General features: G+C 44.4%; 1 protein-coding gene across 1 annotated transcript; it reads left to right on the top strand.

The window, feature by feature from the left end:
• The first annotated feature begins 57 nt into the window (after positions 1–57).
• On the top strand, positions 58–20117 carry LOC101284691 (L-threonine 3-dehydrogenase, mitochondrial). Its single transcript, XM_004278697.3, has 9 exons — positions 58–201; positions 8922–9119; positions 10689–10731; positions 11384–11454; positions 13005–13154; positions 13250–13422; positions 14399–14489; positions 16899–17168; positions 17739–20117. The coding sequence occupies exons 2-9, from the start codon at positions 8936–8938 to the stop codon at positions 17876–17878; spliced, it is 1122 nt and encodes a 373-aa protein (XP_004278745.1). The 5' UTR covers positions 58–201; positions 8922–8935; the 3' UTR covers positions 17879–20117.
• Positions 20118–21511: the final 1394 nt, after the last annotated feature.

The following is a 21511-nucleotide window of genomic DNA, read 5'->3' as shown; positions in this document are numbered from 1 at the left end:
CGACGCCCAAGCCAGGGCGGCCCGGACCGAAGAAGGGGATTGGTGCGCCAGGGGGCGGGATTGCGGGCAGAGACTATAAAGGCGCCGCGCGCGCTGAGCTCTAGTTTCTGTTCCGCGCTCCCGGACTTCTGGCCACGTGCAGCTGTAGCTCCAGCTCCGGCGCCGCAGCAGCGCGGCATCTCTGGGCGGCTGCGTCGGAAGGTCAGTGCGGAGGCGGCCGGATGCTTCCCCGGCGGCTGACCCCGGGGGCTGAGCCTCTTCAGAACCGAGGCTGACTGTGCAGGTCCTCTTGACCACATGGCCCCCGCTGGCCCGATCGGTGTGACGCCGCGCGGGTCTGGAGACCCAGCGATCCCGAGCGCGAGCGGGGGTCCCCAGCAGTCGCCGCGGAGCTGGGAGGCCGGGGGAGGGCCGGGGCACTGCTGGGGTCGCCAGGTGCGGCTCCCGGCCCTTCCTACTTTTCTGAAGGGCACACCCTGCCAGAGAATAGGGGCGGGAGCGGCTGTTCTCATAAAACCGGTTTATCCAGCCATGCTGGGAGGCGGAAGCCGGAGACCCGCGTGCGGCCCAAGTCCCCGCGTCTTCTTGGGTTCCCTTTCCCGGGCCGGCGCGCGTAATAGGGAGTATGGGGGCGCCCGCTCCGCGAAGCCAGATCTCCCTCTAAAACCCTCTATGTAGCTCACACTGAGAGCTCCGGGATTTTTTCCCCCGACCCTTTCTGGCTTTCGGATCAACCCCACCTTAAGTCTAGACTTTACCAGCTGGTTGATGGAGTCTCTACACTGACTGAGCAGTTTGCTAAGTGCTTTTCTAAATTGCTTTTATTAAATCCTCCCAGCAGTCTAATGTGGTGGTCCGGTCATTTTCCCCTTTTCTAAGGATGGGGAGACTTGAGGTTTGGCGAGGTAGTGTACGCAGGCTCGCACGGCGAGCGTGGGAGGGCCGTGTCTGGCCTTGAACGCCCTCGGCTCGAGGGTGCTCTCCTCCTGGGGAGCGCTGAGGAGGAGTAGCCGAGCTGTAGTGGAGGAGGGGCGGCGGGGAAGGTGCCCCCTGCGCCACCACGAGGATGTTTCCTCTGTCCTCTCTTAGGTACCTGAGGTTATCTCTTCTCTTGAGGGAGAAGAGTGGGGGTGATGGAAGGAGGGTTTGAGACTCAACGGACCTGGTTTGCAACCCCTCCTTTTGGTAATTAGTATCTGCCCGACCTTGGGCGGGTCAAAATTCCTTCTGCAAAATGGAGAAAAGATCCCAGCTTCAGAGTTACTCTGAGGCTTAAATAAGAGTTCAGGAAAGCAGGTGCTTCGTCAGCGCTCAGTAGTTGAGGGGCCTGATTTTTCCTTGGGTCATTACTAGGAAGAGGACACGTTTGCTTTTATGATTTAATGAACTGGAGGATGTAAAGCGGAGACTGCCTTGCAAATGTGTCTTAGAAGCGTTATTAGTCCTTAGAAGCGTTATTAACAACTTCTCCGGGGCCAGGAAGTTGTCAACTGGGCAGTGACTGACCTTTGGTGAAAGCAGTTCCACTGGATGCAGAGTAAGAGGCCCCACTTGGAGAGGCAGGGAACTCTCTGGAGATCCTTGAGATGGGAAGGAAAGGTAAAGGCTGGAGGAGAATAATAGGTTTCAGCAGGTTTATAAGCACAGGGAAAAGAACCATTTAGGGGGTTCGGTGAGACAAGGGCTGGGGAGTTTGGACGGGACCGGGGGTTTGATGGGTCTCTGGGGTGGCGTTGATCTCCACTGGGCGAATCTTCTAGCTCCTCAGTAGTATATGTATGCACTGACCATTTCTTGGGGCTGGATTTTTTTAAAAATTTAAGTTGTGGCTTCAATTACATCACAAAATTTACCATCTTAACCATTTTTAAGAGTACAGTTCAGTACCGTCAGGTATATTCACAGTGGATCTCTAGAACTTTTTTATCCTGCAAAACTGAAGCTATGCCTGTTAATTGAATACTCGTATCCCCTCCCCCTTGTTCCCACCCCTTGGCAACTACCTTTCTACTTCCTGTTTCTGTGATTTTTTGGGATTACTTTAGATAACTGGTATAACTCATGTGAATGGAATCATACTGTATTTGGCCTTTTTAAATATAAATTTATTTATTTTTGGCTGCATTGGGTCTTTGCTGCTGCGTGCAGCTTTCGGCGAGCGGGGGCTACTCTCCGTTGCGGTGCGCGGGCTTCCCATTGCTGTGGCTTCTCTTGTTGCAGAGCACGGGCTCTAGGCACGTGGGCTCAGTAGTTGTGGAGCACGGGCTCTAGAGCGCAGGCTCAGTAGTTGTGGCGCACGGGCTTAGTTGCTCCGCAGCATGTGGGATCTTCCCGGACCAGGGGTCGAAAGCACGTCCCCCGCACTGGCAGGTGGATTCTTAACCACGGTGCCACCAGGGAAGCCCACATTTGGCCTTTTGTGACCAGTTCATTTCACTCAGCATAATGTCCTCCAGGTTCATCCATGTTGCTGCATGTGACGGGATCTCCTATTTCAAGTCTGAGTAATATGCCATTGTCTGTATATACCACATTTTCTTTCTCCATTCCTCTGTTGGAGGCTGGATGCTTTTAGCTTCAGGCTAAATGTGCTAGAGACGTTAATACATCTTTATTTACTGTCTCCGTGGCTAAGGATGATTAGAGCTAGAAATCTGGGGAAAACACAAGACAGCAAGAATATTAAGGGAAACTGATGGCGCATTCTCAGGGAAAGGGCCTATTTCGTTGGTTTTCAATATTTCAAATTGGAGTTTCTTTGAATATTTCTGAAATAGAAGTATCTGTCTTCAGAGCAATCGCAATTGAATTCAGGTTTTGTTCCCCAGGAAACAGAAGTCATGTTTTCTGACAACAGGGGACATTCTGTTTATTGCGATGTAGACAAACCCCTGTTATTTCTTGGTTTCTTCTTCCTGCCTACCTGTTTGACATGGTGGTTGAGTTCTGACATGCATCGGGCACTGCTAGGAACTGCTCAGTGGGACTCACAGCTCCATGGGAAAGGCAGCCATACTGGCTCCTGGCACCTAAAACCAACATGTCCAAAACCAAGCTCGTTTGTCTTCTTACCTGACCTGCTCCTCCAGAAAGCCCGTGCTCACAGCAGCACAACTTGGAAGGCTGTGTTATTCTCCTCCATTCCTTCACAAGTCGCCCCACATCCAAGCAGTCAAGGCCAGCTGGGCTCTGAGTCTGTATCTCTATCACCCCCACTGTCTTCCTGACGCCACTGCTTTCTTAGAGTTCTGCTCTGGTAAGTGCAGAAAGGGTAAATGCCGGGAGATGGGAAGAGTCATGTAACGGAGGCTTGGGCCGGGGAGACGCTCCATTATTTAAGGAGGAATGTCTGTTGGCCAGTTTCTTTTTCATCCCTTGGAGTTAAAGTAAGCAAGGTGCTTAGGGGAGAAGGTCTATGGACTCTCATCTGATCTTCAGTCATCTTTGACGGTTCCCCTGTATAAGTTTAATAACTAGCTTGGCAAAGCAAGTTTTACTTTAGAACAGCTGTTCTCAAGTGTGATCTGGGGAGCCCTGGGGTTCCTTGAGACCTCTGTAGGGTCCATGAGGTCAAGGCTATTTAAAAAAAAATACTAAGAGACTGTCTGCCTTTTTCATTCTTTCTCTCTCAGGTGTATGGTGGAGTTTTCTAGAGGCCAAATGGCTTGTGATGAGCTTTTCCTCTGGTGGCTAATGAGATGTGTGCTTGTGTACTCTTGTGTTTCTAGAATCTTCTAAGGATAATAGGCTTAGAGTATAAATATGTGCATTTTCAGAGATGAACTCTGTTTGTTCTTAGTACTTCTTTGCATTCTTACTAGCTACCTGCAGTTATAGCTGCTATCATCTCTGGGGCCTGTTTTCTTTTAATAAGTCATTACTTTGAAATCCCTAAATTGAGTCTTGTGGGTATATGGAAAAAGAACAAAAAGTTTATAGTCTTGATTTTAAAACTTTTCTAAAATTTTAAATGGTATAAAAATTCTTTTGAACTTAATATTTTATTCTAACATAAAAGGATATTCATTTATATATTTTTTATATTTAAGGATAGATCAATGGTTTAAAAAGGGGGATATTAGAGGACTCGATTTTTTTCAACTCAAAGCTGTACCATGTGTATAAATGCTGAAAAAAAATGAAACAACGACATAACGGAGTTCTCTGACTCATGAAAAGAGGAATTTACTCCAAATAAATGTGCAGAACTAAATAATACATGAAAATATGAAGGCTTTCGTCAAGTTTTACAGATGTCAGAAGTTTACCTTATGTGTCTAATGCCACAGAACTTTTTTGAATAGTATTTTGGTCACAATAGCATTATTCTTAGACCAACCATTCATCATCTAAAGAAAAATAAAACAAATGAATTAAATGTAGATATGATGAGCTCTTTAAAAGCCAAAAATTATTTGGTACAGCTTTCCAAACTAGAAAAGAAAAGGCTATTAAGATAGGTTATCAAATTGCAGTGGCTGGAGAAACACACAATAAAACCTTGTTTGGATGAAAAAGCATTGAAAGAAATAATAGCACGGCCACTTTCTAATAATACAGTAACTTGTCAAATTAAAGATTTAGCTGCAAACATGAAGACTAGTTTGGTATCTTGACAGAGAAGGGTATTTTTTCCTTACAAATGGAAGAATTTGTAGTCATGGCTGCACTTACCATTTTGTTTGTATTTATCTGGTATCAGCGCCAAAGCAATTATCAAAGAATATCTTTTTGGTGAACGTTTGACAGAAAACACAAATAGTGCCAAAGTATTCAGTGTGGAATAACTTTTTTTGAAATTCATGGTTTATTCCGGAACAACTGTGTTGAATTTGCACTGATGGTGCACAAGTCACACCTGCTAAAAGTACTGGTGCCTTTGCAGGAATCAAGGCAGTGGCACTACGTGGTACTAGAAGTCATGGTATTCTTCACTGCCATGTACTTTCAGTGAAAAATACAATTAAAAAATGGAAAGCTTTACTTAAGAATGCCCTTTATGAAGCAGTAGAAATGACTGATTTTATTAAATCTTGACCCTAGAGACATCTTTTTAACGTGTCATGTGGTAAGTGGATGTACTTGTTCCATATTGAAATATGATGGTTGTCTTGAGAGAAAGCGTTTTGTGTGATTGAATTGTGAGCTGAACTGGTCCCTGTTTTTCATAGAGAACCATTTTTGCTTGAAAGAATGACTGACAAACGATGGTTATTCATACCTGGATAATCGGCATACATTTTCTAAAAAATGAACCAAGCGAGCTTGCCAAGGTATTTGTTGCAAGTTAAGTTGTATCCACTACCGTGAATTTGACAGCTTCCCAATACTTAGGAATTTTCTGATGAGATCAGTGATAGCAACCAGTATAACTTTTGGGTATTGTACAGTGAAGTGTGTTAACAGTTGGAAGCTCTGCATAACTTACTGAACCAATATTTTCCAAAAAACAATGTATGAAATTACAAAACCATGCAGGAGTAAAAGATGTGTTCAAGGGACTTCCCTGGCGGACCAGTGGCTATGACTTTGCCTTCCAGTGAAGGGGGTGCAGGTTCAATCCCTGGTCCGGGAGCTAAGATTCCTACATGTCTTGCAGCCAAAAAACCAAAACATAAAACAGAAGGAATATTGTAACAAATTCAATAAAGACTTTAAAAATGGTCCACATCAAAAAAACTTTTAAAAAAAAAGATGTGTTCAAAGCATTAGATATACCAGTGGGTTTTAATGTAGCAGGTACAAAAGTTCACTGATAATGGCTTCAGATTCTACGTTGCAACTAACCTTGAAGAAACTAGCGTGTGTTGAGTTTTGGATATCCAAGATGAGTATCCAGAATTATCTGAAAAGGCTTTCAAAATACGGCTTCCTTTCCCCACTGCTTTGCTTTGAGTCTTGATTTTCTTCATTTACTTCAATCAAAGCAGCAGACAGATTGAGTTAGAAGCAGATGTGAGAATCCAGCTGTTTTCTATGAAGGAAAACATCAAAGAGACAAGTAAATGTAAAACAGTGCCACTCAGTAAATTTTTTGTTTTGGAAAATACAGTTATTTTCATAAAATATGTTTATTTTAAGATGTTTATTGGTTTTAAATGAACTTATTCATAGGTTAAATGTTTCTCAGTTTTGCTGTCTACTACAGCAAACATTGTTAGATAGACCCCACTTAAACGAAAGCTCTCTGTAGTCCCCAATTTTTAAGAGTATAAAAGAGTCCAGAGACCAGAAAATTTGAGAGCTGCTGCCTTAAAAGTATCAAATTGAGTTTGGCAGTGGCAAGATAATAATCTTGACTTGAAAAAGCTACATGCGGTAGATGGTTGGAGGGTTTTTTGGGTTTGTTTTTAATGTACATGCATTGTTGATCAAAGCAATCCCATTATAGGGACAGTAGAGCTGCTTGACGGTTAAGAACTGGGTTCCCTGAGAGGGGTGGTGCTTGCCATGGTTAAATGCTGTAATTCAGAAAGACATTCACAGGCCTCTGGCCTGTTGTGAACATCAGATGTTAGCTAGTAATAGTAGTGGAATAAGAACCAACTCAAGCATGAATTGTCCACATTGTTAAACTAAAATACTTTATATTCAATTAAGAATTTGTGCCTCCTTCATGCTTTCCCCTTCTGGGGAAAGAGAAGATGAACTGAGTCGTATGTATTTCACATCCCTGTTTCATATCTTCAGGGTTTACCTTTTCCCAGACTCCAGTGTCTTCAACCTTTAAAAGAAAAAAAAAAGAAAAAAAAACCGAACTTCTTCACCTGTGGCCATCACTACTTTGCTTCTGGGAACTGAGAATTGTCTTTGAGTTTCAGATGTTCTGGTAAATCTGGCTGCTTCTTGGCTTCCTCGCCATCCTCTTGAACTTGCTGAAATAAGTGACTTTAAGAATCAAAGTTCTTACCTGGTCTCGGGTGTCAGCAGTGGCTGCAAAGATGGTTTGAAGGGATGATGGAAGAAAAGCTGGGGTCTCTCCTATGACGACCTCCCTTCCAATCCGGAGATGTACCATCAGAAGGTTGTCTTCTGCTTGTTTGGAAAGTTAGCTGGGATGCAGGGCCTCAGGACCTTGGCGGGGCTGCGTCTCAGGCTGCGGATCTGATGGGCCAAGCCCCTGACCCGACAGAAGCCATCGGGGCTCTGCCCCGCCTTATTTCAGTGTCCTAAAGAACAAGACCTCTGTGGCTCACAAAAGGGTGTTCAAGCATAGGGTTTCAGCAGATTGTATTGCCCTTTTGTTTGTATAATCTGGATTTTAGGGATTGCAGGAAAGCTTCTGATACCTCTGGCGGTTTTAACTTAGAATTACTGTTACCTACTCAAGGCACTGGGTTGAGGGGCTAAGTTCAGACCCTAAATGGGAAATGTCTCCAAGTGTGGTTTACTTTTTCTTGTTTTATGATGCAAAATAGAAGATGGTTGAGATCTGGCCACTTCTTTGTGAGGGGGTTGGGCACTGGGGTCGCTCTGAAGGCTCATCCGCCAGTGCTGTTGGAAATCTGATGGCTGACGGACGTGGAGGCCACGGGCAGTGTGCAGAGTGCAAAGGCCTGAGCTCTGGGGGCAGGAAGGTCGCTGTTAGGGCTGAGCAGCTCTGATCTGCTCTTGTGACATGCTGGCCTGGGTAAAGCTGACTAGGAAGGGGAGCTGGACTGCAATGAAATATACATGATCTGGGAACAGAGGAGAAAATGGCTTTTCTAAATGATCCTTCCTAAAGAGTTGGCAGTGAAACAGAAATTAGTCACAGCTTACTCAGTATTGCCGGGGGCCTTTTCACCTTAACTGTCTGCTTTTCTAGTCTGGTTCATCCTAACAATAACATCTGAGTTAGCACGAGAGTCACAGGGCTCTGTGTTATTTAATCGGGGACCTGTTCGCTCCTCGATGATTACAGTTGTGAAGATCTGAGGCCTTTGCGGGATCCATGATGTTCCTGGCGTGGACGGCTCTGTACGCAGTAACCTCCGCCGTGACTTTAGATCCCAGTTGGTGTCAGCCCTGTGCGGCTCCAGTTCTAAATCTCGGCCAGTCTTTGTTTGCCTGCACTTTGCACCAGTGACGTTTATCCCCTTTTCACAGGGCTGGGCTCACGGGGCGGGCTCTTGACTGGCTCCCTGTCTGCACAATCAGTAGTCTCTCTAGTTCGATTCTCGAATCCAGAACGTGGCTTTGCTCGTGAGCCGGCGATCTTAGTGTTAGTTGTGGTTAAAGGGTTTGTGTTTTGAGGGGTCGGGAGGCTAAGCAGTGACATACTGAACTCTGCTTCTTTTGTTTGTTTTTTTAAATTTTATTGACATATAGTTGATTTACAGTGTTGTGTTAATTTCTGCTATACAGCAAAGTGACTCAGTTATACAGATATATATATATTCTTTTTCATATTCTTTTCCATTATGATTGGTCACAGGATAGTGAATATAGTTCCCTGTGCTATACGGTAGGACCTTGTTGTTTATCCATTCTATATATAATAGTTGGCCTCTGCTAATCCCAAACTCCCATTCCTTCCCTCCCCTACCCAGCCTCCCCCCTTGGCAACTATCGATACAAGTCTGTTCTCTATATCTGTGAGTCTGTTTTGTTTCGTAGATATGTTGATTAGTATCGTATTTTAGATTCCACCTATAAATGATATGTGGTATTTGTCTTTGTCTAGCTTACTTCACTTAGTATGATAATCTCTAGGTCCATCCATGTTGCTGCAAATGGCATTATTTCATTCTTTTTGATGGTTGAGTAATATTCCGGTGTGTGTGTGTGTACACACACACACACACACACATCTTCTTTATCCATATTCATCTGTTGGTGGACTCTTAGGTTCCATGTCTTGCCTAGTATAAATAGCGCTGCAGTGAACATTGTGGGGGGTGCATGTATCTTTTCTCAACTCTGCTCCTTTCGTGTTGCAGTGTCTGCAGAGATCATGCCGGTCGTTTGGATGCTGCGGCGGGTTGCCAGCCGGATGCTACAGAGACCGGCCTGTGGCTGCCAGGCTCCTGTCCTGCCCAGCCGGTTTCTGGGCACCTCCCCTCAGCAGATTCCAGCGGATGCCAACTACCACTCTACCTCGTTCTCTGAAGCAGACCAACCCCGCGTCTTAATTACAGGTTGGGTTTTTTTCTTTTTTCCACATTTGTGGCTTTGTTATTTTCTTTGTGTGCCGGTGTATTTGTTATTGGAATGTCTAACGTGCCGCCAGGTAACACTTATTAATCAGAAACTCCCTTTTCCACTCCTGGCTCCCTCCGAAATAGCACAAGTCCCCTGTCCTTATTTTGCCGCTGTTGCCAGGGCTTGGTTTCCCTGCCCAAATCTTTTATTGTCTGAAGGGAGGATCTGGGAACCTGAAGAGGCCCAAAAAGCTGCTGTGCGACTCAGTTCCCCTTTCCTGCGAGGAAGGGCCTGGGAGCCAAGGTGTGTGGGTAGAACGTGGCCTCTGGAATCAGGCGCCTCTTTCCTTGGCCAGGCTTCTCAGGCCAGGCAGTTCCTGCACATGTGTATGGAAGAGATAGCCAGGGCCTGCCCAGGGCCCGAGGAACGCCTCACCGTCACCTCGTGACACTTGCGGCTTACTGTCCACGGACTGGCCCGCTGACCCCTCTCCCCTCGTAGCCACCCAACACCTGGTTCTGTATCTGCTCACTGCAAACTTGACCATCTGTCCGCAAGTCCTTCCAGCTGACTCAAGCCCCCCTCTGATTTGACTGACGTGTTTTATTGTCCTCTGTTTGCCGGAGTTTCATCCCTTGGCCTCACGTCCTTATCCTTCTTACATTCCTCAGTGTGTGTGTGTTTCTTTCACTGGCACCTCCTCTTCCTCTCCTGCCGTAACTGGGTTTCAGGTGAGGCCAGTTCCCTCTGCACTTCCCCCCTGGCTCTCCCAGCTTCTTCTCTGTGTGTTGTTTGATTCCCTCCTCCCTGCACCAACAAAGCATCTTCCAGGGCCCAGTGTTACCGTCAGTGGGCTGGTTTCAGTCCCATGTTAACACACGCTTACAGGAAATCCCACTGTCCATATCTTCCTGCCTCTTACTTTCTCCCAAATGGAATCTAGGGTTGTATTCCCCTGAATGTGTTCCCAGACCCCTAGCTCTCCCATTTCCATCAATGGCATTTGTAAGCGTCCAAATTAAGATGCTGTAATACTCATCTTTAATGTTCTGAGCAGCTCCTTGCCCATCCAGATTTCTGCCCCTTTTTTCAGGTGACTTCTTGGTTTGTCCCTTCTTTCTTTCTCCCTTCCTGTTCCTCTCCAGGTCTAATGGAAGGAGGGTGCTCTGCATAATCTCAGCAGAGGTTGATATCAAACTATTATATCTAGCTTTGAGTGTTCTGGTACCCGTAGCAGATAATTTTCACAGCCCATCAAATAACAAAGGCGAAGCTCGTAGTGATTTCCTGACCAGGAGGTCAGGAAGGCCCTGCTCTTCTTACCTGTACCCTGGCTTCCCCTCAGCCACTCTGTGCTGGAGAGCACTTTCGTCTCTGGAACTAATCTTACCGGTACCCGATCTCTGTCATAGCTCCGAGGAGGTAATTCCGTTCTATCAGGCCAACCTGGGGCTTTATCTAGTTAGCTAAGAGTGCCAGTAGAGTTTTCTTCTATTATTACATACTGGGAATAATTGAATTGGTTAGATTTAGATTAAAGATTCACTTTTTTCTTCTTTATCCAGGGGGTCTTGGCCAGCTTGGAGTGGGGCTTGCTAGCTTTTTGAGGTAAGAGCTCGCAAAGTTTCGATTTAAATTCTGAGCTTTTCAGGGCTTGTCTTTGGCCCCATGTAACCATTGAATCTTTTCTCTCCCCTCTTGCTTCTCTCCCCTCTTGCGTACGTTAAGATATCGTATGTAAATGACCGTTTGGAATGCATTTCATTGTGCCTCTTCACATCACAGACATTGTTTCAGGTCCTCGACTCAGCAGCCCCCAAGCTGGTCCTTCGCCCTCTGCCTTTCCTAGGTTAGGCAAAGTAAGACCTGCCTCCCAGTAAATCACTTGGTTTTCAGATGTTTGGGGGCAGAGGGAAGTATTGTATGTGTAGAAACTAAAAGGAACAGTGTGGGATTTGGAGAGTGGGATAAAAGGATAAGAGGAGAGAAGAACGGGGAGGCAAAGGGAAAAACTCAGGGGCACTGGGAAGAAATTGGTGACAGATACCGGGATGATAATGGGCTGAGGTAGAAGCAGGAGGTGCAGCCCTGAGTGTGGCTGCAACTGCAGGGCTGTGAGTTGAGGACAAGAGGGAAGAAAGGTGTGAAGAGGAGGGATTTGGAGGCTGACGGGACATGACAGTTCCTGTTGGAAAGACTGTTTTCATAGGACCTGTTATGTCCTCCGTGTACCAACTCGTGTGTTTGATTTTCCCTTTAGGAAACGATTTGGGAAGGACAACGTGATTCTGTCTGACATTCGGAAGCCCCCTGAGCACGTCTTCCTTAGTGGTAAGAGGCTCACAGAGCAGGTAGAGAGGCAGCTCCCAGAATCAGTGTCACCGCTCATAACCAGGCTTGTGAATTAAAGAAAGAGGAGTATTTGAGACACACCTGTGCCACTTAAAAATGTTTCATGGTTTTGTCCTCATTAGTTCTGTAAAAAGCCTACGGTACAGCTACTGCTTGTTCAGGGATCCAAGGACAGGAGAGTTCTTCAGATCTTGACATGAAGTTGTGGAATAGTATCTTTGGATATTATTTGGAGCAGTATCTGTGGAATAAAACTGATTCCTGTCTTTCAGAGTTTTTAGTGAACTTAGCTCAGAGAGAAAGCAGACAAAAATCAAGTTCTGAAATGAGGAAAAGGAACTTTAAATTTTGGAGAAATTAATCCTCGTATTTCAATGTGAACTTGTTCTTAAACTACTGTGCACACACACAGACCCCAGACTCCTCTAGTCAGGTTGTCTACACCTCAAAGATGTTTTTATAATTCCAGTCCTTCCTGGTTCTGTGTCAGCCTTTTGCTGTTTACCATGGGGAAGAGCAGTAATTTGCTGAAAGTGGGGGAAATTGGCACAAAAAATCGGCTCTGCCTCTAGCCTAACCAGGTGTGGTGAACTCTTAATTTATAGTTCTTTTATACCATGGTGGGTTTTTTGTTTTTGTAAACCCATTTCTCTATTCCTTTAAAATATGCAACTTTTTTTTTTTTTTTTTTTGCTGCACCACGCGGCATGCGGCTCTTCCCCAACCAGGGATTGAACCCGTGCCCCCTGCACTGGAAGCGCAGAGTCTTAACCACTGGACCACCAGGGAAGTCCTAAACTATGCAACTTTTTTTTTTTTTTAAAAGGGAACACTATTTATTTATTTTTGCTGTGTTGGGTCCTTTGTTTCTGTGCGAGGGCTTTCTCTAGTTGTGGCAAGTGGGGGCCACTCTTCATTGTGGTGCGCGGGCCTCTCACTGTCACAGCCTCTCGTTGGGGAGCACAGGCTCCAGACGCACAGGCTCAGTAGTTGTGGCTCACGGCCTTAGTGCTCCGCGGCATGTGGGACCTTCCCAGACCAGGGCTCGAATCTATCCCCTGCATTGGCAGGCAGATTCTCAACCACTGCGCCACCAGGGAAGCGCTATGCAACTTTTAAGCAGGGTGAAATCTCTGTGTGCCTATAGGTTTGGCAACTCAAGCCAGTTGCCTGGTCATTACTCCAGTTCTTAATTTTATTCTGTTTGATACTAGCAAGCTACTTAACCTCTCTATGCCCCAGTTTCCTCATCAACAAAATATCCGCCTCGAAGGCTGTGAGAGTTAAACATACAGAAAGCCCTTAGAACAGCACCCAGCAGGTGTATGTCCTGTATAAGCATTAGCTGCTGTTAGCCGTGGGGTGGCTGGGATTTGTTATTCTCCGTAAGGAAAGTGCTGGGGAGTGTCCAAGTTGTTGTTATCAAGTCGGTACCAGTGGAATTCAAAGTCAGCGGGGGAGGGGAAAAGATCTGTTGAGCTTTTCAAGCCCGGAACTCTTTTACTTCCTGGTTTCACTGCTCCTTGCAGGCCCGTTTATTTATTCCGACATCCTGGATTACAAGAATCTGCGGGAGATCGTGGTGAACAACCGTGTCACCTGGCTGTTTCATTACAGCGCTCTGCTCAGTGCAGTGGGAGAAGCAAACGTGTCCCTGGCCAGAGCTGTGAACATCACTGGTGAGTCTCTGGATCTTGCCCCAGATGACCCGTCTGCCAGATTTCCCAGTTCTTTGGGAAGAGGTTTCCCAGTTTACGACATCTGCTTGTTTCAGGACTGCACAATGTCCTGGACGTTGCCGAGGAGCACGGTCTGCGATTGTTTGTGCCAAGCACCATCGGGGCGTTTGGACCTACTTCTCCGCGGAACCCAACCCCCGATCTCTGTATCCAGAGACCCAGGACTATCTACGGGGTGTCCAAGGTCCACGCGGAGCTCATGGGCGAGGTAAGCATCACTTGGCAAGATGACGCAGTGTTTCCTTTTCTGTTTCTGCCTCAAACACCTGCTGGTTCATCCTTGGAGGGGACTCTCTCCCTCCCTTAATCTCTGCCCCCAGAAATGCTCGGGGACTGAGTGTGTTTGCCAAGTGGTCAGCACCGACAGCTCCAGAGGAATCCCCAGTCCTGTGCTAACACAACACTTCGTACACGCCCCTCGAACGGCACCCCGTCTTTGGTTTGCTGCCCATCTTATTTGTACTGCACTGTTCTTTCAGGTTCCCAATATTGGTAGTTATCAGAGGTAATTTTAAAATAACCTCAGACATCTTTTTGGTTTTTTTTTATTAATACGCTTTGTCTTTATAACTCTATAGCACATTTTAGCCGGTTTCTGATCCTTCATCTAATATATCGCAGTCACCATCTTTCCCTGTACTCTTCCCCGCACTGCACCGCAGGACAGACTTGTGGAGATTTTTTCAGGACTGTGTGCAGGGTCTCCCTTCCAAAGAAAGGCTGGAAATCCTTACTCTCGGCTGATCTGTTATTTACAGTGTTATCTAGTGATGTTATCAGCAGAATGACGATTCTTTGAAGATAAAAACTTCAGGGTTATTTGTTAAAGAAAAATGAGTGACTGTTAGCAATTCTAGAGCCTTCATTTCCTTGAGGAGGATTTATTTTTATTTATTTATTTTTTTCACTTAAAAAATATTTATTTGGCTGCGCGGGATCTTCATCGCAACATCTTTTTTTTTTTTTGGTGGCAGCACGTGGGATCTAGTTCCCTGACCAGGGATTGAACCTGTGCCCCCTGCATTGGGAGCACAGAGTCTTAACCACTGGACCCCCAGGGAAGTTCTACGAGGATTTTAATATGACTGTATGGGATGAAGTTTCAGGAGAAGGCTGTTATTTCTTTGCATTGCTCTGCCTGATTTAAAAGATTCTTTTTAAAGTAAGTTTTCTCTTTTTTGTAGTATTATTATTACCGGTATGGGTTAGATTTCCGATGCCTGAGATATCCTGGAATCATTTCTGCTGACTCCCAGCCTGGAGGAGGAACGACTGGTAAGTGTTATTTTCGATTTCTGTTTTTACATAAGATAAGCTTTCTAATGGCCGGGCAGAGTGGAGAGGGATCTGTTGTCTTTTTAGTCGTATGCTGACTGGAGTTTTTGCATCCTTTCTGGGAAGTGCATCTGAGAAGCTCATTGAACCCTACTGACTTAAACTTAAACTCATGCCGATGCTGTAAGTCCAGTGGGATTGGCCACCCACGGTGCCGGAGTCAAACTGACATTCGAGTTTGTTACCCACAATGTAGGAAGACACCAAATGAGAAATCACCTCTTGGGAATTCCCCGGCGGTCCAGTGGTTAGGGCTCGGCACTTTCGCTGCTGTGGGCCTGGGTTCAATCCCTGGTCGGGGAACTAAGATCCCACAAGCCGCGTGGTGCGGCCAGAAAAGAAAAGCCTCTTTCTTTGAATCTACCTTTGTTTCTTCGTACAGAGAGTTCTATTAAAATGGACTCTGCATCTTCAGAAAGAACATAAGCGTTGCTCCCGCCGCTCTTGTCATTGTGCCTATTGCTGTTTATCCGAATTGTCTTAGCGTTTATTTCAGAAAAGCTTGCCCCCAAATGAGAGTGGGTCACTGCTCATCTCTAGTGCCGTCGGTTACTTGTCTGTTTAGGAGCCTGTATTATTCATTGGTGACTGGAGCACCAGGCCTGCTTAACTTCATTTTTTTCTTTTTTCTTTTACTGAGGAATAGTGAATTTACGATATTGTATACGTTTCAGGTGTACAACATAGTGATTCACGGTTTTTAAAGGTTGTATTCCATTTATAGTTATAAAATATTGGCTAGATTCCCTTGTCTGTACAATGTATCCTTGTAGCTTATTTGGTTTCTGCATAGTAGTTTGTACCTCTTAATCCGCTACCCCTATCTTGCCCCTCCCCACTTCCCTCTCCCTACTGGTAACCACTAGTCTGTTCTCTATGTCTGGGAGTCTGTTTCTTTTCTGTTGTATTCACTAGTCTGTTTATTTTTTAGATCCCACATATAAGTGATGTCATTTATTTGTTTTCCTCTGACTTATTTCACTAAGCAAAATACCTTCCAAGTTCATCCATGTTGTTGCATATGGCAAATTTTCATTCTTTTTTATGAGTGAGTAGTATTTCATTGTGTGTGTGTGTGTGTGTGTGTGTGTGTGTGTGTGTATATATATATACACGTCGTGCCACATCTTCTTTATCCATTCATCTGTCGATGGACACTTAGGTTGCTTCCATGTCTTGGCTATTGTAAATAGTGCTGCAAGGGACATTGGGCTGCGTGTATCTTTTCGAATTGGTGTTTTCGTTTTCTTCGAATATGTACCCAGGTCATATGGTGGTTCTATTTTTAGTTTTTTGAGGACCCTCCCTACCGTTTCCACACTGTTGTTGTTATCATTTTGGACTTGAGCATGTGTTATATTCAGTAACTCCCACATTAGAGATCCCTCCCGTATGAGGGCTTTTGAGATACAGTGTAAAAGATACTTGACAAAATCCAAGGGGTTTTTTACTGTAGATTTGTAGTATTGTCTGAAGTCCGAGAGGGTCGTGCCTCCAGCTTCGTTCTTTTTCCTCGGGGTCGCTTTGGCAATTCTGAGTCTCTCGTGGCTCCATATAACTTTTAGGATTATTTCTTCTAGTTCTGTGAAAAGTGTCATGGGTAATTTGATAGGGATCGCAGTAAATCTGTAGAGAGCTTTGGGTAGTATGTCCATTTTAACAATACTAATTCTTCCAGTCCAAGAGCATGGGATATCTTCCCATTTCTTTGAATATCTTCAATTAAAATTTGAGGGATTTTAAAAGTGCCTTTGGTTTTGGTTACTTTAAAAAATTTTGCCTTAATGTGGTGCATCTCCAAGTGTGCACTAGGAACCCCTGGGAATCCTTGAGACCCTTTCAAGGGGTCCAGGAGGTCAAAACAATTTTCCTATCAGTACTAAGATGTTATTTGCCCTTTTCACTCTCCTTTACAAGGACACCGTGGAGTTTTTCAGAGGCTACATGATGTGTGTAGTGCAGTGGACTGAACACAGAAGCAGAGATTCCCGCTGTCGCCCGTTAAGACAGTAGAGAGGTTTTCAAAATGTAAAACTCGCTGTTCTTCTCACTAAATTTTCTCTTGTTTGGAAAATACGTTCTTTTTCACATAAAATATTATACATGTGAATGTGTGGGTTTATTATTGTCATTTTAAAATGCAGAAATTTTTTTTTAATTCTCGGTTGATTTGTGATATAGTAGCTGTTGCTACAGCTCACCTTCATAAAACCTCTTTGGGGATCCTCAGTGATTTTTAAGCACATAAAGGGGTCCTGAGACTAAGACGTCTGAGAACCACTGCCTTAATGCAAGAGGTTCACTCACCATTTTGTTATGAGAAGACCCACAGACCAGATTCTCTTTCAGACTACGCCGTCCAGATTTTCCATGACGCCGTCAAGAATGGCAGATTTGAGTGCAACCTGAAACCCAGCACGAGACTCCCGATGATGTATATTGATGACTGCCTCCGGGCCACCCTGGAGGTCATGGAGGCCCCAGCAGAGTCCCTCTCCATGAGGACTTACAATGTCAATGCCATGAGCTTCACCCCTGCGGAGCTGGCCCAGGAGATTCTCAAGCACGTTCCAGAATTCCAGATCACCTACAACGTGGATCCCGTCCGACAGGCCATAGGTTGGTACACCATTGCAGAACCCCTCAAAGCCAAAATTAAGCCTCAGTCCGCCCCACGAGTCCTTGAGAACATAAACGGAGGAAGATAAGGAGAGCTCAGCACCTTCCCAAGGGGCCCGACACCTTCTGGAGAAGGAGCTGCTGTTGCACCAGAGCCAGCAGATGCTGCGGTTTTGGGAAATGATGTCTAAAGTGGGTGAACTAGAATCGTCCAAATAAACAGCTTGTTCTCCCTTCACCATTTGCCAGTTTAAACGTAAAACCAGCAGGTGTAGTAGGAGAGCAGCCCTGGGTTCTCAAAGGCTGTGACTGTGCCCCTGTGTGAGTGCCATCTGAGCACAGCAGCCCCACCTTACAGGTCTGCATGAGACTTTCCTCCGAGGTGACAGACTTCTAATCTAAGAAGGGGACTGTGTGTGTGCCCGTAATAGCTGCTCTGCTCTGCTCAAGGGGGGATTTCAAATAGGACGTTTCTTTCGTGGATGATAATCCTTTATTTAAAATGTTCTAGACCTTTTTGCAAATCTAGAGCCTGAATAACTTAAGCTCCTCTTCCATATCTTGTCCTAGCCGATAGTTGGCCAATGAACTTTGATGATAGCAACGCCCGGAAGGACTGGGGGTGGAAGCACGATTTTGACCTCCCGGAGCTGGTGACGACGATGTTGAACTTCCACGGTTCCGAGAGCAGAGTTGCCCAGGCTAACTGAAGGGGCCGGAGGAAGAGCTCGTGAGTCCTGGGCGGCTGTCCAGGGAAAGTCAAAATAACCCCGAGATTCCAGACCCCGAGGAATCTAGATGATGTGGAGTTGAAGGACTAACTGGACTGTTTTCGCAGCTCATATGGAACTGCCAGATGGAGAATTGACTTGGCTTTAGCGTTTTCTCAATGCTGTAGGATTGGTGGCAGGACCTCTGGAGCCTTTGCTGTCTGCCTAAACTTGTCCAAACACACAAATCACAGAATGAACACTTAAGTCATAATAGTTTTCCATTTCCTTAGTTAAGATGAAGGAACCATTTCCGAGAAGGTACAAGTATGTGATGTTTGTATTAAATTAAACTTAAATATCGCTCCTAAGACTCCATTATTCTCTTGACTAAGACCGAAGATTACATTTTAAAGACTATCAAAGATAATCTCCCATTTTAAAAGAATTCTTTGCTATCCCATCAGGACATAAAAAATGCCTGATGTATTAATCCCATGTTCACAACGTTCAAGAGATTGATTGATTGTTGATTGATTGATAGATTGATTTTTGGCTGTGTTGGGTCTTCGTCGCCGCGTGCGGGCTTTCTCTAGTTGCGGCGAGCGGGGGCTACTCTTCGTTGCGGTGCACAGCCTTCTCCTTGCGGTGGCTTCTCTTGTCGCACAGCACAGGCTCTAGGTGCATGCGCTCAGTAGTTGTGGCTCGCGGGCTCTAGAGCGCAGGCTCAGTAGTTGTGGCACACGGGCTTAGTTGCTCCGCGGCATGTGGGATCTTCCGGACCAGTGCTCAAACCCGTGTCCCCTGCACTGGCAGGCAGATTCTTAACCACTGCACCACCAGGGAAGTCCCTGTTCAAGAGATTTTTAATGTGTCAAAAATGATCACTTCTAATTTATTTGTCTGTAAGAAGATATACTGGTAGGAAACTAAGAATATCAAGAGATGATCTAGGGGACTTCCCTGGCGGTCCAGTGGTTAGGACTCCACGCTCCCAATGCAGGGGGCGCGGGTTCAATCCCTGGTCAGGAAACTAAGATCCCATATGCCACACAGCGTGGCCAAAAATAAATAAATAAAATTTTTAAAAAAGAAAAGAAAGAAAAGAGATGATCTAACGAGTAAAGGGGAGCACCTCTTACTTTAATTGCCTTCCTGTTGGTGAGCTGAGGGGTGGTGACCGGGACTGTGATCCCTTACCTGCCATGTCAGCCTCCGGAGGAGCTTGTCTAAATATACAGGTTTCTGGGCTGTACCCCTTCAGGTGGATTCAATTGATAGAGATGGGAATCTCGAAGGACCACTGGTTATTCTCTTCCAGCTTCGGCCCCCTAATTTAGACTAATCCCAAACACGATTTTCTAAAGACAGCTTCCTTACTACAGCCTTTCTATACACTCTTAGGTGAGCCTTCAGAAAAGCTACGCTAACCCTCTGAAGCAGTTACTGTCTAAATATATAGACTTACTTTCTCCAGCTACCTCAGGATGTGCTGCCCCTGAAATCACTGGAAAGTGAAACTCCAGTCAGTCGATCACGGATCTCATGGACACAGCTGTCAAGGATTAAAAGGCATTTCTGCTATCTGCTTAATGACAGTGTTACGTATTTGGAACTTGTAACTGCTCGATAGAAGCGTGAATTGTTTTCTTTTGAGGCGTAATTGGATTTGAACTTCTAGATAATTATTTAATAGTTATGTTGATACAGTTTCCTTCGCTACTTAGTATAATTAAGCTTACATTTGTACGTTTGATTTGCTACAACCAAACAGCTAGTGTTAAGGTCTTTTTTTTTCTTTTTACAACTTTATTGAGATATGTTTCCCATACCATAAAATTCACTCATTTAAAGATTGCAGTTTGGTGATTTTGCAGTGTATTCAGAATCGTGCAACCGTCACTATAATCTCATCTTAGGCCATTTCAGCATCTCACAAAAAATCCTTCCCCAGCCTACACCACTGCTAATTTACTTTCTGTGTCTATGGATTTGTCTTTCTGGATATGTCACATAAGTGGAATCATACAATATGTGGTCTTTTGTGAGTGGCTTCTTTAATTTAGCATAATGTTTTCAAGGTTCATCCGTGTTGTAGCATGTGTCAATGCTTTATTTCATGGCTAAACAGTGTTCCATTGTGTGAATGTACGACATTGTTTTGTCAGTTCATCAGCTGAGAAATGTTTAGGTTATTTGCACTTTTTTTAGTTTTTAGGAATAAATGCTGTTATGAATACTTGAGTAGATAATTTGGTTTTGAAGCTCATTAGAAACAATATTTCTAATCGTTCAGTTTGAAAAACAGTTGTTCTCTTAATTTATTCTCAATTATCTTAAAGGGACAGAAATTAATTCCTTCCTTCCATGTGAAGGGAAGAAGCGCAACTGAATTGAATGACCCTTTGTCCCTTAGACCCTAGTCTTCCAGAGTTTCCACCAGGTTCCTCGCATGACCTTGTAATTGGGGCCCTCTGGAGGGATTTGTTCTAGAATGGCTTCCTTTAATCCTTCTAAATCTATAAATGCACCTCCGGAAGAACCTCAAAGAAGCATAAAAGAACAAATGAATCCTTCAAATTACATTGGTGATTCTTAGTCACTGACAGCTTTGCGCTTTAAGATTAAAATTAGAGTTGCCCTTTCTATCCAGATACTCAATATCAGGTGCATATCTTGGGATCCCAGGAGATGACTCAATACTTTACTATAAAAGCTTTCCTTTCTGTTGGGAGAAAGGGTTTTTTGTAGTTAATGTGAAAGTGATCTGAAAAGCTACTTAGAAGGGGAAAGTGTGGGTTGCATCACAAAAATAGTTTTTTGATTTTTAAATAAAGAGGAATACAAAGCTTGACCTTGCTCTGATGTTTTTCATCCTGAAGATTTCTACAGGCTACCAGTGTGGTTACTAGATCTGCTGGTGTGTTTTCTATGTGGCATTGCCGTGATGCGCCTTTGTGTCACTCCACAAACAGCACAGCCCATGGCTGCCGTCAAGGTGTACTGTTTAAAATCGAGAAGCAGGCTCTGGGCAATGAATACTATTGCACCATTTAGGATACTTACTGTAGAAGGGGATGGGTGCTAATACTATTTTTTTTTTAACTCATATAGGCCAAATTGCCAATTTGTTATTGTATTTTATGGTAAGGGCATGAGTGTTTTCAAGAGGCATTTAAAATTTTTTTAACTTAAAAATGTTTCTATTAAGAATTTAAAAATTAAAAGATACATAATGAAAAAAGTTGTCTTCTCCCCTAAACCCAATCAATAACTGATGTTAACAGTATAGTGTGTGCCTATGTTTTTCCCCGTATGCTTATACAACATGGTATTAGATAGTCAATTTTTTTTTTTTTTTACTATAAAAGTAGTGCTAAGACAACACTGCTGAAAATTTTGGAAGAGTCACTTGCAATTTTTGCTGCCTGACGTACTAGCTGTTTTTTTAATATTCCCATCCAGTCTTCTCATACGTGTTACAAGTAACTTAAATGTAGTGTTGATAATTACCATTTAAAAATAGCTGTGTAATAATTCATGGAGTGGAATATCATAATTATGCAATCATTCCACTATTTAATTGCTTTATTTAGAAACCCAGAAGTATGCCTACTAAGTCAAAATGTATAA

This window comes from Orcinus orca, chromosome 6, assembly GCF_937001465.1.
Source record: "Orcinus orca chromosome 6, mOrcOrc1.1, whole genome shotgun sequence".
Taxonomy (NCBI): domain Eukaryota; kingdom Metazoa; phylum Chordata; class Mammalia; order Artiodactyla; family Delphinidae; genus Orcinus; species Orcinus orca.
This window is presented reverse-complemented; position numbering and strand designations above follow the sequence as displayed.